This window comes from Neomonachus schauinslandi, chromosome 15, assembly GCF_002201575.2.
Source record: "Neomonachus schauinslandi chromosome 15, ASM220157v2, whole genome shotgun sequence".
Lineage (NCBI taxonomy): Eukaryota > Metazoa > Chordata > Mammalia > Carnivora > Phocidae > Neomonachus > Neomonachus schauinslandi.
This window is the reverse complement of record NC_058417.1, coordinates 36957771-36974657: the sequence shown is the minus strand read 5'-3', so window position 1 is coordinate 36974657 and position 16887 is coordinate 36957771. Positions and strand designations below refer to the sequence as shown.

At 56.7% G+C, this 16887-nt stretch overlaps 1 protein-coding gene across 1 annotated transcript in view; it reads left to right on the top strand.

Annotated features, from left to right (window-relative positions):
* The first annotated feature begins 10349 nt into the window (after nucleotides 1-10349).
* Nucleotides 10350-16887, top strand: part of TBX21 (T-box transcription factor 21) — a 10557-nt gene continuing 4019 nt past the window's right edge. The window contains exon 1 of the mRNA XM_021704442.2: nucleotides 10350-10840. Coding sequence (XP_021560117.2) covers nucleotides 10350-10840 — 491 coding nt within the window. The remainder of the gene's footprint in view (nucleotides 10841-16887) is intronic.

Sequence of the window (16887 nt, the reverse complement as noted above, 5' to 3'; positions counted from 1 at the left end):
CCTAGGATCATAGACAGTCGGGTTGGCATGGGGGGGCAGGAGACAGCTCCAGCTGGCTCTGCTGCCCCCCTCTTGCCCACTGGCTCACAGGTCCCAAGGTGAGAGCAGAAGGGAGAGGGAGAGGGAGCGTGGGTTCTGTTAGCAGAAGGGCGAGCTGAAGGTGTGATGAACCTCAGAGTGGACAGAGGGCAGGAGATGGCACTGCCTGTCAGGGAGCATGCCCAGTGGCGTCCTCCTCCCATTTCTAAGAGCTGCCCAGGTCCCCTCCCGACGCAGACAGAAGCACCTAACAGCTTGGATGTCTGGCAGGGAGCCCGGTTGCCAGGGGTAGGGAGTTCAGAGAAGCGAGGAATGCCCCTGCCCCCCACCCTTGCACCTGGAAACCAGGACTCCTGGATTCTTCCTGTCTGGACCCGCTTTCCCCCACCGCTGCCATGCCCGATCCGGCTTTGGCTGTGCATCTGAGCCGGTCCCTGTCCCTTCCAGTTCCCACCCTGTCCTACTTCCCACCCCTCCTGACTCGAAGTGGGATGGGATTGGCTGAGTAATGAGGTTCAATTCTGCAGGGTCATCAGATGGAAAAGGACATAAGGAATGACTTCCCAAAGTACAGGGAAGAGCTCACCAGGTGACCGGGGAGGCCTTAGGGTCTTGCCCTTCTCCAGAGGAAGGGGAAGGACTCTGAGCCAGAATTGCGTTGGGTAGGATACCTTGGGAGGAGAGGAGAAGGGATCCAAACAAATTAAGAGCCTGGGAAAAATTAAGCGTCAGTTTCCTCATCTGTAAAATGGGAAGAACAGCCGAATCTTCTTTGCAGCTGCCGTCATGGGAATGGCACGGTGCGAGCATAGGGCTGGGCATTGGGTCACTAGTTCTGTGACCTTAACCAGGTACTTAACTTCTACCTCAGTTTCCTTGTCTGCAGAACGAGGACCATGCTCCCTGCCCAGCTGACCTCACAGCATTGGGACGTCTAGTGAAGTCAAGGGTATGAATTTCTTGGGGTGTTCTCTTGTCTCATCCTCCCTGCCCAAGCAGCAGTGTGGTGGGGGGAGTGGGATAATCAGGGAGGATTTGGGTTTTTCCAATTTCCAAATTCACTGGGAGTCCAGGGATGAGACAAAATACAAGCTGGACTCAGCAGTATGTCTAGGGTAGCGGGAACCTGGGAACTCTGGTGCGCAGCCCGTTCCTGGGGCCCTGAGCCTTGGGTGGTGGCCTTAGGTCAGGGTGTGTGTGTCTGTGTGAGAGAGAGAGAGAGAGAGAGGTAAAGATGGGGGGCTCGGTATCTCAATTTGCAGCCTCTCGTCCGGTTGCTAAGGACTTGCCTGACCATAGCCATCCCTCCCCAGCCCACCGAACACGTCAGGTTCTGGTCCAGTGACTGGAAAGAAATGGAAGCAGGCATGGGCAGGGGGGCAGTGATGGGTGGCCTCAGCAGCTTCGTGCCCCCTGTGGCTGGAGCCGTGGGTCCAGGGGCTGCCTCAGGACCCTGCATGGAGTGTCAGCTGCCCATGGCCCTGGTGGAAGGAGGTGGGCAGGACGCCTTGTGACACTTTGTGTGTGCCTGAGGGGGGTGGGCCGCCGATGACAGGCTCCCAGGGAAATCTCAGACTTGTGTGTCAGAGCGGATCTGTGTCTGGGGTGGTAAGTGGGGTTAAACTCAAGGTCAGACCCAGCCAAATCCATTTTCATGCCAACATGGTCTTGGGTGTCCTCCATTGCTGTGAGAGGGACCCAGGTGTCCGCCTCGCTGAAGATGGCGCCGTGGAGGCCTGGTTTGTCCTGCTGCCTGGACACTGGTCGCCTGCCTGCCTCCTGCGTGTGCCTGGGATCGGTGAAGAACAGGACACCGCCTGGAGAGCTGCCGTTCCACTACCACCGAGCCGGTCCTCCCATCTGCATAGGCTCTGGGGATCTCAGAAAAGGAAATGGGATTGAGCTGCAGTATGAGGGGCTGTGGGAAGACAACAGAAAGAACTTCCCAACCATAGGTAGATGAAGTGCTAGGTGGCTCTACGCTGCTTTAAGGGAGAGAACATTCCCAGGTGTCTCCGAGTTCTGTACAACCCAGACAGTCACTTCTCCTCTATCTATGAAGTGCATGGAGATCAGCGGCCTGTGCCGGATTCCTGGGCCCCCCTCCCTTGCTCCTCTTTGTCCTTTCTTTGTCTTATGCCTTTCCCAGGTCCCTGTTGTGTTTCATGGCAGGATTTGAGAAGGAGAAGAAGGAGGGAAAGAGGGAAATGGAAGCTCTGAGAACAAGCTGGAGGGCCAAGTGGACCCCAAGCAGGACGCAGAGTCGTCAAGGTGATGAAGAGGATGCGGTGGTAGGAGAATTTTTCAGCTGGTCAAGAAATGCAGGGTAAGTCAGCAGGCTGCCTTTGCAGCAGGAGGGCTTGAGGCAAGAAGGTGAGAAGGGCTTCCAGGGGGGCAACAGTCTCAGTCTCTGGAACAGAATTTGTGCATATCTCGTGAACGGGGTGGGGCTGGGCTGCATCTTCCCGCCTTTGAGAAGGAAGGTGGTACCTCAGGAAGAGGCCAGAAGGTGGACGGCAGGTAAGATTCCACAGTGTCCCCATGAGACAGGGCTGAGGGAGACAGAGGGCCCGCTGCTGGGCCCGAAGCCTTCTCGTCCTCACTCTCAGCTCCCCCGCCCCTGCAAATGCTCCCCAGCTCCCCCACCCCATTTTGGCCTGAAGCCCCTGGGGGAAGCTATATGGCGTTCTCACCACGGACCCAGTGCCGGCTGTGCTTCTTCCCTCTGACCTATTTTTTAATCATCTGATGGGATTTCACCTCCCCAAACCAAAGCCCTGGCCCCCCTGGGCCCGTCAGCTCCACCGCGTGTCAAAACTGCCCCTGTCACTTTGCGTTGGTTTCTCAATCCAGCTGGCCCCTCCCCCAGGGCCTGAGAGCAAGGGCTAATTACCCAGCTGCTGAGCCCCCACCCCCCTGCCCCTCCACCCCCAGCCCCATTGAAGGGGCCCAGGACCACGTGGGTGGGGTGGGGTGGGGGGGAGAAGCTGGGCCTCCTCACCCTCCTGCTGTGTGGCAGGAAGTCCTTCCTGCTATCTAACCTCCATTCTTCCCTCTGACTTGCCGCTGGCCTAATCCCAGACACAGAGGATGTTGGGACTGGATGGGACTTTGGGATATCCCTTGAGGGACAGAAGGGGTCAAGCGGTCTCCTGTGCTGGGTTTAGGGAAGTCTTCTGCCCCCTCCCCTGCACTCCTGCACCGAAAGGGTCATCGGGGACTTGTGGTGGAGTCAGGATCAGAACCTGGAGCTCCCCGTTTGTCTTTCCATTTACTTCTGGGTCCTCCCCATTGATGTCTGTTTCAGTTTCTGTGCAGCTCTGCTCCCGGGCCCGACCAGGGGTGCTCCCTGCCATGTCCCTCTCCCATGTCCACTCCCTCAGCCTGTGGAGCTTCATCTGGCGCTCCAGGGCTCTCCCAGCTTGCTTCAGGCACCAGTTAGAAACGGATTTGTCCCTTCATCGCTTTCCCCCGCTACTGCCCACGTTCCCCTTTTCCCTCCTTCTTTCAGCCATCCCTGGTCCAGCCCTGGTCCAGCCCGTAAGCCTGCCCCATCTCGTCTCCACTGCACCACGTTAGCCAGAGGGCCAAGTCAAAGGGCCTCAGGCCAGAGACAACAGGCCCAGCGCAGACTCACAGATGGAGGCCCTGTCCCAGACAGACAGCCAGCCAGCCAGACGGCAGCCACACTGAGATGGAGACAGACCTCAAGATACCGATAAAGAGAGATGTAGAGATGTGGAGACGAGCAGACTCGGAGGCCCAGAGAGAGGAGATGCGGTCGGTACGGAGCCTGCCCTCAGGCCAAGCACACAAGGCCTTACAGAGCTCAGAGACAGCTGGATGTAGAGAAGACACACCACAACCCAGGCAGGGACACAGGGACCCTGAGAGGCCGAGAAGCAGACAAACATAGCAGAGAACCAGAGCCTCGGAAGCCCTAGAGACTGATAGAAGCACAGGACAAACAAGGATGCATACGGCTCCCAGGAAGCCAGAAGAAGGCCTTGGAGAGATGGTGGCCGAGCAGGGAGTTTGCTGTCCTGTGGCCAGGGGCCCTGGGGGTGGCCTCATAAGAGAGGCCCCCTGGCTGGCCGAGCCTGACTATGACCAGGAGTTGTACTGTCTCCCAGAGCAAAGGAGCCTGGCTGTGAAGGGTTAACTTGATTGGACCCCACTCACCCTTCTTTTCTTCCCTCATCTCCCCACACGCACGCCACCCCCCCAGGCTCCCTTTACCCAAAGCCCAGGGTATTCCCCTCCCCTCCTGGTAACCGGACCCTGCTTCCTGCCTGAGATTAAGGGCCTGTCTGCTGAGATTCCCCAGGAAGGAGGGGGGGAGGACACAACCTCTCTTCCCAGGGCCTCCCTGAAGCTCGGGCTTGCCCATCCACAACCTGGCATGCCCCCATGACTGCTCAGGTACCCAACATCTTAGTGTCCCTTCAGGAGGGCACAGGGGCCCTGGGCTAGGAGCCCCATGGGAGCGGGGTACTGTGTGGATGCATGTGGGGTGTGTGGGGTGTGGGTCTTGTGTGAAGAGCTGGGGCGGGGGTGAGAACAGTTAGCGACCAAGAGAAGAGATGGTCCCTCATAGGTGCCCACAGAGGGTGAAGGACCGAAATGCAGAAAGACCCAGGCATGGCCTGGAGCCAAAGGGTAAGGGCTGTCTAGCCTTGAGGGGTGTGGGGCAGGGAAGGGTGAGGCAGCCCAGGGGTGAGAATCTAGAGCCTTTGACCTTGAGATGAGTCCTCACTGACCACCGGGTGCTGGGTGCTGGGGACACGGAGCTCCTGCAGCTGTCATGGGGGGAGGGGATCCTACAGGTGCTTGTCGCTCCCCTCCTGCCCTCCCTGGCTGTTAATCCGATGGTTCCGGCCATGGTCTCTGAAGGACTGGCAATCTGGGCCCCAAGGGGGAGGGCGTTTAGAGCGGGTGAGGGGTGAGCCGAGGCAGATGTCCGAGGAGCCCAGGGAGGCTGGATGTAGGACAAGAGAAGGGGTGCGGCTGTGGGGACTGGCTCACAGGTTTGTCTAGCGGAGCTCTGTGGGCTGTGCGTGCACTTGTGGATCATGTATCCGCACAGGCTGGTGGGTTTCCAGGGCCAAGTGGGCTGAGGGGCTCAAGAACTCTGGCCCTGGCCTCACGCTGCTAGGAGCTCTTTGGGGTAAGGGGTTGAGCCTAATTGATCTCTGTGACCCCAGAGTCCCCGGGGGGTGGGGCTGGCCCATCTCAGAGATATGGGCCTTCAGGGAATGGTGGATGGGCATTTCAGGAGGGGAAGCCTGTCCTTTCTGAGGTGGAGTCTTACTGAGAAGCTCTCATTAGGCCCATGGCCCTTAGTGGAAGGCTGGAGGCCGGCCTGAAGGACGATTCGCGAGGGACGCACGGACACTGGAGGAGGAGAGTAGGATGCGGACGGCTTGGAAGAGAGGGAAGAAGAGGCAGTTTAGCCCAGCCTGTGCCTCTGATCCGTGCCTGTCTTGGGGCCAAACCCCTCCCCTTTACATGACCTCACAGATCCCTTGAGACCCAGTTCACCCAGTTTGTCCTTGTAGAAGGTTTACTGGCTCTTTTTGCTGACAAGGAAACCAGAGAGCTTAAGCTACTGGAACAGGCCACACAGCACACGAGGGTTGGAATTGGGGTTCTAAGCCCGCCCCCCATCTCCCTCTGCCCCACCCCCAGCACTCACAGGCAGCGTTGCCTATGTAGACCTCCCTCTCTCTGACCCGTCTCCCTCTCTTCTGTCTTGCACCCCCTCTTTTTTTAAAAGATTTTATATATTTATTTGACAGAGAGAGAGAAAGCACACAAGAAGGGGGAGCAGCAGAGGTTAGAAGGGGAAGCAGGCTCCCCACTGAGCAGGGAGCCCGATGTGGGGTTCGATCCCAGGACCCTGGGATCATGACCCGAAGGCAGACACTTAACCGACTGAGCCACCCAGGCACCCCTTGCACCCCCTGTCGCCCCACCTGAGACTTCCTCACTGAGGCATGTGCGGACTTTGTGGCCTCTGCCTCTCTCCATCTCTAAATGCCTCTTTCAGAATGGCCCAAGCCTCACACTGGCGCTCCTTCCTTTCTTGCCTCATTCCCAAAATGCTGTCTCCCTCTCCTTCACGCAACTACCTTCTCAGCCTGGGGCCCAGCAGGGTGGAGGGGAGACATCCTGGGTCCTGCCTCTGAGTCTCCACAGCCCCCAGCTTCCCCCCCCCCGCCCCCTGCCCCCAGCTGGCTGCCCAGCCCTCCTTGCACTGTGCACTGTGAGCCCATTCAGGAGCCTTCTGCGTCCTGGGGGAGCTCAACACTCCACACATTTTTTCTTTTTTCTTTTTTTAAGATTTTGTTTATTTTTATTTATTTGACACAGAGAGAGAAACAGCATGAGAGGGGCTAGGGTCAGAGGGAGAAGCAGGCTCCCCGCCGAGCCGGAGCCAGATGTGGGACTCGATCCCGGGACTCCGGGACCATGACCTGAGCCGAAGGCAGTCGCCCAACCAACTGAGCCACCCAGGCGCCCACTCCACACATTTTTTTAAAAATTTATTTAGAGAGAGAGAGAGAGTGAGAGAGAGCATGAGGGTGGGGGGTGGGGGCAGAGGGAGGGGGAGAGGGAGAAGCACGCTCCCCATGGAGCAGGGAGCCCGATGCGGGGCTCGATCCCAGGACCCCGGGATCATGACCTGAGCAGAAGGCAGACGCTTAACGACTGAGCCACCCAGGCGCCCCGACACTCCACACATTTTAAGGAGAGGACCCTGCATGGCAGTTAGATTCTGCAGTGAGGAGGGAATCATCTGGTCCTGAAGCTTTGATAAGAAAGTCTTCATGCTGGTGGTGGCTGTCCTGGGGCATATTGAAGCCCTTCCACCCACCGTAGGGAGGCACACGCCAGCAAGATCGGGCACGCGGAAGGTCGTTCTATGGCGCCGGGCTCGGGGGTGGAAGAGCGGAGGGGAGGGGAGCCCAGAGTGCGATGTGTGGACTCCCTGGAGCCCAGTGTCACCTGGAGTCCTCCTTGAACACACAGATTCTGGGGACCTGCCACAGGCTTGGGAATCAGAATCTCCAGAAGCAGGCCCCAGGAATGCACATTGTCAGAGCCTTCTGGCACAGTCTGTGACCCACAGGTGCGGCTGAGTGACATCAAGGGGGCCTCACTCATTTTGAGTCTTGGAATGGCTTGAAAAAGGAGCCTTGAAAATGGGCATGGGACACCAGGGTGAAGAAAACTAGTGTCCAAGCTGGTGGGTGAGGGGCAATTTTCTTTCCTGTTTTCCAAACCTCTTCCAACACGATTGCATGACTTTTCATTTATTATTATTGTTCTGACTCGAAATGGGGAGGCAGACACTCTCGTGGGAAGAACACTGGACCAGGGAATCAAGAGACCAGGGTTCCAGCCCTGGCTCGGCCATGAGTAGGGTGTGTGAGTTTGTCGGGTCGTTCAGTTTCCCATCGTCACCATTCAGCTTGTGTCATAACATGTGGTATATGTTGGAGACCAGGCCTCTCAAATCCTGGACACACCCTGTGTAGCTTCTCCTGGTAGACCAGCCTTCTGGAAGCTCAGCAGGTGGATGGGATGGGAGAGGGGCCGGGAGGGGCAGTGATGGAGAAGTGAGGGAATCCCAGGGGGCCTGATCTCCCGCTCCTCCTTTCCCACCTCTCCAGCCATGGGGCCTGGGAAGAGGGTGAGGCAGCGACAGGAGGAGAAGGTGTCACTGCTAGGGTTCTTCTCACCCAAGCTGGCGGAGGGGCGGGACTGGCAGTGTGACACGAGGGCCACTCTGCCCCCGCTTTTCACAAGCACTTTCTTTTTTGGGTGGAAGAAATTGGAGTGAGGGGGTGAGGAATCTGGGGTTGATGGCCCCCTGACAGCCCATCAGGTTAGAGAGAGACCGCCCCCAGCCACCCTCTTCCTCCAGGGACATGTCCCCAGGTCCACCTGATTCTGAGATTCATAATCCCTCCTGCCCCGGAAACCTGGGTGGGAGCTCAGGTCATTCTGTTCAGAGACAGAGGGATGATGGATCCATCTCTTGACCTGAGTATTAATGTGGGAAAGAGGAGGGGGGAGGGAGGGAGGAGCAAGACTCCATTTGGCCTTCCACAGCCAAGTACTTAGCAAAAATGTCCCCCAAAAGAGATGTCAGCATTCAAACCTCCTGGGGAAATTAGTCATTCAGGGAAGTCATACTGAAATCTCTCATGTTTCTCAAAAAGTAGCCAAGGGTCCCAAGGTCACCATCTCTTTCAGGCAAGGCTGCCTCACTTGGAACAGCAGGCAGAAACTTCCTGCCTCCCTAAGGCATGGCGGGGGGTGGGGGGAGGGGGGGAAGGGGGGGTGTGGTTTGGGGGGGGATGGTGGGTACTGGGGTGGGAGGGGCCAGTGCCCAGATCTGGTCTCCATCCTCAGGGGATGTGTTGACTTCTCTCTTCCCCCACCCTCCCTGGGTCATGCCCGCCTCCTGGGGTCCCCAGCTTCGCCTTCGCCTGCCAACCTGCCTCTTGGTTCAGCTCTAGTTGGGAGCAGAGAGTCCCCATGGACCCCTAAGGGTGAAGCTCTGTTGGGCTGGGACAGAGATGGGAGATGGGGCCAGCCCCCAGCGGAGAAGTGAGGAGGTCTGGGAGGGTACTCGAGAGGAGAGGTTAACCTTTAACACGATGAAAAGGTGAAAGTATTTTTCAAAACACTCTTAAAAATGTAAATCTTTATATATTGACATGTAAAAAATTCCATGACACCTTGTTGAGTGAAAAAAAAATACACATTACAAAGCAGCACGTGTGGTGTTTATATAAAATTGTGTGTGTGTGTGTGTGTGCGTGCACACGGAAAGACGGAAAGGCTGTGTGCAGGGAGTGACGTCTGCAGGGGTATTCACCAAAATGTTAATCCTGTTTGCCTCTGGGGGGTGGAATTTGGGGTGGTTTATACAGTCCCATTTTTACTTTTACTGCTTAAATTTTTTATGAGTATATTTTATCTTTGTATGCAGGAAAACTTCCAAAGATACTATTTTCAGCCGGGGGTGGGGGGGCTTGTTTTCTTCATAAGAAGACTCTGTGTTAGTCAACAGAAAAGGAAAATAGAGGAAGAAAAGCTCTGGTCTGCTAGTCCCCTCACGCAGGCAGCCCCCCAGAAGGAGTGGGTGTCCTTCCTGTCCCCAGGCTCTGAATCCGCTCAAGGCAGCCTTCCCCGCAGGGGTAAGCCCTGCACACGTCCACCCTCTCAGGTGAGGCGCCCAGCCCCTCGGAAAAGTGCAACAGTGTGTCTCCCCCGTTCTCCGGATGAGGCACGTGAGGCTGACTTCCAGGCAAGGGAAGTGGCTTGTCCAGGTCACACATACCTGAGTGACAGGCAGAGCCAGTGCCAAGACTGAGCAGCGGCATGTTAGTGCTGCTTCCAGAGCCTTCGCTGCCCCCGCCCTCCCAGGGCCCGGCAAATCTGCAGCTGCAGCGATGCAGTCCCTTCCGGGATCTCGGCCCGCTGCTCACCCGCGGCCCGGCCTGCCTGGGGGCTGCGGGAAGGAGAGATGCCTAGGACACAGCCCACCTGGGTCTCTGGCCTGGAGGAAGAACACAAACACTTCAGGCAAAGCCGCTCAGCACGGAGCCTGGGTGCACGGTGGGCATCAGTGGATCTGCTGAATGTTCGCGGTCTAAGCAGCTCGGACTGCGTGCAGACCCTGCTAGCTGCTCCGAGCCGCGTGTGCTGCCAGAAGGCCCTGTGAGTCCCATCCGGGCCATCGCCATCACCAAAGGCTTCCTGTAGGAGGGGACCTTTGAGCTGAGCCTGGAAGGATGGGTGGGCTTTCCACGAGCGTCCAGAGGAGAGAAAAGGGCTGGCGTCTCAGGTGGACGGTGGAGTCTTCCAGAAGGCAAGTCTTTAAGCGCGAACCTCGCGGCGCGTGCGGGGACTCGCCACACACCGAGGGGGCCTCCGGTCCTCGGCGACTGCACAGAATTTGCCGAGTATTAGCCACGAGGGGGCGGGGTGAGGCGGGGCGGCGCCGAGGTGGTGGGGTGGGGGGAGCCCGGAGAGCTTCATAAAGCCACAGCAAAGGCGCCGCGACGCTAGGGACAGCGGCCCGCTGGAGAGGGAGCCCGGCAGCTGCCGCGCGCCCGCCGAACGCGGGCGCAGGACCCAGGCGTCCGAGGCCGGGCTCCGGTGGGGCCCCCCACCCGCGCCCCCCGCCCCCGGCGCCCCGCCCCTCGCGACCCCCGCGCCTGCCTCCTCCTCTCCCCCCCGCGCGGAGAGGGGCCGGTCCCCGACGGCTGCGGGAAGGTGCCAGCCCGCCCCGGATGGGCATCGTGGCGCGGGGCTGCGGAGACATGCTGACGGGCACCGAGCCGATGACGGCGAGCGACGAGGGCCGGGCGCCTGGCGCCGACCCGCAGAACCGCTACTTCTACCCGGAGCCCGGCGCCCAGGACGCGGCCGACCGTCGCGGGGGCGCCAGCCTGGGGGCGCCCTACGCCGGGGGCGCCCTGGTGCCCGCTCCGCCGGGCCGCTTCCTCGGAGCCTACGCCTACCCGCCCCGGCCCCAGGCCGCCGGCTTCCCCGGGGTGGGCGAGCCCTTCCCGCCGACGGCGAGCGCCGAGGGCTACCAGCCTGGGGACGGCTACGCGGCCCCGGACCCGCGCTCGGGACTCTACCCGGGGCCGCGCGAGGACTACGCGCCGCCGGCGGGGCTGGAGGTGTCCGGGAAGCTGAGAGTGGCGCTCAACAACCACCTGTTGTGGTCCAAGTTTAATCAGCACCAGACGGAGATGATCATCACCAAGCAGGGACGGTGAGTGAGACGCGCGCCCGGCGAGGCGAGCGGGTGGGAGCCTCGGACCCGCCCGCCCGGAACAAGGACGTGGTTTTTTTCTTCTGTCTAGACGCTACTCGAGTCTCGGCGCCCCTCAACAGTTTGGCTTAGGCTCTGGGGGGAGCGGGGAGGGAGTTGTAGTGAGAACAGGAAAGTTCTGGGGGTTGTTTTCTCCCGGGCATTACACCAGCAGGCAGAACTCAGAAGGGAGATGGAGGAGAGCGGGTGCAATGAGAAGTTATGGTGGTTTAGGGGGAGGGTACCTATGGTTTCACCCAGGATTGGGGTGTGCCCTTGCCCCACTCTCTACCTCAGTGGGGGTCTCAGTGGGCAGAGGGGGACTGTGTTTGGATTTGATAGGGCAGGACCCCTCTTAGCCCCTATGTTTGGGGAAATGGAGGAGAGGGCAGGGTCTTGGTGAGGTGGACAATAACCCAGCGCAACCCCCCCCCCCCACCTCTCCTAGTCTTTTTGCGCTGTTGTGCACAGGTCAGTTTTGGGAGGTGCGTAAGCCTGGAATTTGGTGACATGGAGAAGCAGTCGCCAAGTTTCCTTTCCGGTAGTACTTCGAGATCATATGTCTGGTGTGATCGGGTTTTGGGGGGGGGGTAAAGTGTGTGGGGGCTCAGATCCCGTCCAGGCACAGGCCCTGCCGGAGAGCACACATGCCCATGGGCCTGAGCAGGTGAAGCTAACCTATGGGTCCCAGAGGGCAGCCAGTCCCACTCTGCTGCCTCCCAGGTCTGTCCCCTGAAAGTCTGCCTCCCCCCTGGCCAGATACTTTCCAGTGTAGGATTCAGCCTGGGGAATCCATGGCTCCATAGCTCAGGGTCCCTTGAGCCCAGTGCATGTGGGGTAGGGTTTGGGGCCAAGGGTGCTGCTTCCGGAGACAGCCTCCTGCGTGGGGAAAGGAAGAGAAACTTGCCACTGGTATTTGTTTAGTAAGCAATGCTGAGTGGGCCCTGCCTGGGTCTGGCATGTGAGAGTGTGCACCCATCCTTTCCTGCGGGGGCCTGCTCGGGCTGGGGACCCAGGAGGACCGCTGTGTGTGTGGGGCTGTGTCATCAGCACAGCCGGGAGGTGTTGAAGGGCAGATCCCAGTGTGGGGCTTGAGGAGGGAGAGGGGAGAGGCCATGCCAGCCCCGGGGAGGGGGGTGGCATTCATTCTAGGCATTGCTAGGACATTCTTCCTTTCCAGTGATTTCTGTGGGGTAGCCTGGGATTGAGGGATCCGTCCACCAACTGCAAATAGCTTCAAGTTGCTGAGTTGTTCCTCTTTCTCTAGGATGAACCCAAAAAGTTGGCATTTTCTTTTAAGGTGTGGCATTTATCCCCTAAGCTTCCTGAGAATTCCTCTCTGCGTCCCCCAACCCCAGCCCTCTCTGAGTGCTCCCAGGCATGGCCCAGGCTTCTAGTCCTATCAAGTCTGTATTGGAGGAGACCCAGAAGATCCTATCCAGGCCCCTTACTGCACAGACAGGGAAATGGGCTCAGAGACAGGAAGAGACTCTTCTGAGGTTACACAGCCCACCTGTCGCTGGCAGGACGGGCACCTGAACCCAGATGGTATCTGCCTGGGTTTCTTTCTCCAGCCGGTCACGGCCAGGAGTAAAAACAGCCACCTACACCGTCCAAAGGCCTTGCTGTGCTCAGAGTGCTTTCACTTCCCTTCTTTCACTGTATGCTACGAAAGCCAAGAGGTGTTCCCAGTCACAGCTAAGGGCACTGAGGCACGGATGGCTGGTGCCTTGCACTCGGTCACACAGCAGACCTGAACTCGGGCCTCTACTCTTGGGTGCTCAGGCAGGCCTCCCACCCTGGAGCCCGGCCCAGGTCTCCCTGCCACCTGCTGCCAGGCCCCTGCCCTTCCAGTCTTGAGGGGCGGGGTGGACAGAGCATTGGCCAGCGCTTCGGGGATCCGGTGGGTGCGGGGCTGGCTGTGGGCTGCCTGCAGCCTGGTTGGGGGGTGTCTCATGGGGATGCATCTCTGTGAGGTCGCTGTCACTACCCCTGTGGCTTCCTTCTTTCCTTTACGTTCTTGCTGAATAATTCTCTCTTGACAAATCTTGTCTCCCTTTTAGAACCATAAACCTACTTTTCTTATTAGGAAAAATTCCAATATATACAAAAGTACAGGAAAAACCTCCACCTACCCATCACCCAGTTTCAACAGTTGTTATCGCTGGTCCAATCTTGTTTCTTCTTTATCCTCACTCACCCCGCTTCCGCCTCCCACCCCCTAGTCTGCAGTTATATTAGTGATGGTGTTAAGTATTTAGTAAGTAAATCCTAGCCACTATATTCTTTCATCCATAAAATTTCTCTATGCATGTCTAAAAATGGCTTTTTAAAAAATTTATAAATTTATTTATGTATGTATGTATGTATGTATTTATTTATTGGGGGGTGGGGGAAAGAGAGAATCCTAAGCAGGCTCCACACCTAGCACAGAGCTGGACGCGGGGCTCGATCTCATGACTCTGAGATCATGACCTGAGCCGAAATCAAGAGTTGGATGGTCAACTGACTGAGCCACCCCGGCGCCCCTAAAAATGGCTTTTTAAAAGTAAACACAATACCATTAACAAACCCGAGAAGAAATTCATAAATATCATCAAATTTCCCTATCATTTCATAATTGCGTGTGCACGCATGTGTGTGTGCGTGTGTGTGTGTGTGTGTTAATCCTGCTTTCTATCCACCCGGAAGGACTGCTTCTTGGACACCGTGGGGTCCCCGTTGGAAGGGGGCAGTGGCCGCTCACCATTTTCTTTGATGCCTCCCCTTGAATCAGACCTCGGGGGCCCCATGGTGGGGTGGTGGGGACAGAGAACACGTTGCCCCCCATTCAGTCCCACCAGCCCGCATCGCCCAGGTGCTGAGCTTGGGCTCCAGTGATCTGGGAACTTGGCGGCCATTTCCTTCCGCTACTGGCTTCTGAAGAGCAAGGCTTGGGTTCAGAGAACAGCACCCTTTCTCTCCTGTGTGGAGGGCTGGCCTATCCCTCCCGGGGCTCCAGTGACCTACCAGTCACCACCACATCACCCACAGCCTTTTTCCTTTTTGAAAAATTCTTCCAGTCCAGGCCCACCACAGCCCCAAGGCCTTTCGCCTTGGGCTGACTCACTCCCTCCCAGATCCTTCCTCTCCCACCCACCCTAGACCCATCCCTCAGTATGGACCAGTGACACAGTCACTCTCTCCTCCATGGGCAGCAACGGGTGGGGCGTGGGGGGTGGGTGGCAATTCCCAGCACCAGAGACTGACCCCGGGGCTGTGAGATAAAATGTGGGACTGGCCAACTGGAAAGGTTGGAGCTCAAACTGGTGCGTTTGTGGAGATTTGGGGAGCCCACCCCGGACTTGTGCTGTGTTTCTGTGTGGCAGTGAGTGTGTATTGTGAATGTGTTGGTGTGCATAGAATAGTTGATGGTAGACATTCTCAGTAGAGGAAGAGAGAGGCGGGTGTCTGTGTGTGTGGGTGTGTGGGTGTGCATTCATTGCTGGCAATCCCCACTTTTCTGGGTGTGATTAGTTGATTATTATAATTATGATAACTTTGGGTAGCTCTGTTGTTAAGTAGCTCAATTTGCATTTGTGTGTGTGTGTGTGTGTGTGTGTGTGAATTTAGCCGTGGAGAAAACAATTTCAATGCCTCCCAATCCTAGATCACAATGGCCTCTCAGCCATTGTAGACTTCCCTACAATCCCAACTCCGAGAACTTCTTAGATCTTTAAAACAATTTTCTTTTTTGGGGAGGGCGCTTTAATTTGGACTCACTGGCTTCATTTCTCTCAGGGCAGGTGAAAACAGCTTTACTGTAATTCCGTTGGCCCATTTGTTAGCGGCTGTCCGATTTCCACTAAGTTGGATCTGAGGTTGGTGGAAGGAGGAGATCCTCTGATGCCTGAGTGCAGTTTACATTTCGATGGGTCCAAGGCACTGCTGGAATATCCTCCTAAAAGGTGCTGCTAATTTACATTCCCACGAATAGTGTGTGAGAGGACCCATTTCCCCACAGACTCATCAGCATTAGAGATCAATTTTAAAACATCCTGCCAACACGACTGATCAAAAACGACCTCCTTGTAATTTGTACGTCATGATGGTGAGTTAGAGCCTATCAGAGGTGTTCAGGATGGGGGAGGGTAGGATGACCCTGCGAATCATTTCAAGATGAACTAGTCCTGAGCGGCAGCGGAGGAATTTAGAGTCTTGGGCCCTGTCCTCTGAGGGCAGAATGGTGAGTGGTCTTTTTAGAGAGCGCTTAGGTTGGCACCAGACTGTTCCTTCCCAGCAAAGTGTCATGTAAATCAGGGGCTATTTTGGTATTCCAGCTGGTGGTGATTCTAGACTTTTAGGGTGAAGTGAGACCTCCCTCCTTGTCCCTCTTTCCCCTGTCCTCTTCCGGCGTCTCCTTCATTCCCCTCCAGCAGAGATAAGCAGGGTAGAGAGATGGACACACAGCATGGGAGACCCCGACTCTGCTCTCTCACCAAGGAGCCGTCAGCTCGGCTCTCCAATCCTCAGTTCCTTCAAGTATAGAATTGGAAAGAACATTTTACATTTCAGGTAAACTGGTTGCTGCTAAGTAGAGGCACAATGAATATATTCTTTCCCTTCCTTTAGTCCTACAAGTTTGTATAAGAACTGGTTATGATACAGAAAATGTGGGCAACCCTACCACTGTCATACAATGAGCTGGTTGTAGAGATGTGTTGAAAATACTGTCTCAGGGGCGCCTGGGTGGCTCAGTCGTTAAGTGTCTGCCTTCGGCTCAGGTCATGATCCCGGGGTCCTGGGATCGAGCCCCGCATCGGGCTCCCTGCTCGGCGGGAAGCCTGCTTCTCCCTCTCCCACTCCCCCTGCTTGTGTTCCTTCTCTCACTGTGTCTCTCTCTGTCAAATAAATAAATAAAATCTTAAAGAAAAAAAGAAAAAATTGTCTCAGCCTTAATCATTCACGGTCTCATCCCTAACCTTTGATTTCTCAAGTAACTGGCCTGCTGAGACTCTGGGACCTGGAGGCTGGAGCTAGAGCTCTGGACTCTTGCTTGGGGTCCTTCCACAGGGCCAGCGGACTTTGATCGCTCTGGGCTTGAGAGAGGGTGGGGTGGAAGAGGGACCGGATGAGCCGAGTTTCACATCTTTCAAACTTCTTCAGGGGCGCCTGGGTGGCTCAGTTGGTTAAGCGACTGCCTTCGGCTCAGGTCATGATCCTGGAGTTCCGGGATCGAGTCCCGCATCGGGCTCCCTGCTCAGCGGGGAGTCTGCTTCTCCCTCTGACCCTCCTCCCTCTCATGCTCTCTGTCTCTCATTCTCTCTCAAATAAATAAATAAAATCTTTAAAAAAAAAAAACTTCTTCACAGCTCTCAAAGGAAAAATGGATAGGAGTTATGGTCTCCATTTACGGGTGAAGAAACTGAGGTTTGGTTCGGGAATTAACTTACTCCAGGGGATGGGGCCAGTAAGTCTCTTTTTTTTTTTCTCAGCATAGGAGAGTCTGGAGAAGACAGGAATGTGGGGAGACCTTCCCAAGGTTATTAAGGGTGTTGCTCTGGGATCTCCTGGGGACTAGGGTGCACCCAAAAGTGTTCCCAGGCCTCTAGAACTCTCCCTCCTCCAGGTTTCCTGACTCATGGACTGGTGTCTTTCTTCCCATCGGCATGACTTCTCGTAGGAGGAGGGGAGAGGTATGTGGGAATGCAAAGTTGTTCTGATGAGGGTCTGATTCTGCCAATTCTGCCAATTCTGCTCTTCCTGCTTGGGTTGGAAAAGAAAAGCTAGGCCATTGGAATTGGTGATGGGACTGGTGCTGGTAGAGGGAGTGGTGGTAGTAGTGGCAGTGATGGTGGAGGGGACCATTGCAGTGATGGTGATAATGGAGGTGATGGTTTGGTGATGGGGGCAGTGATGGTGGAGGTGGTGGTTGTAGTGATGGTGATGGAGGTGGTGGTGATGGTGGAAATGGTGGTCGTGGTGATGGTGGTGATGGGGTCGTGGTGATGGGGTGTTGGTGGAGGTGG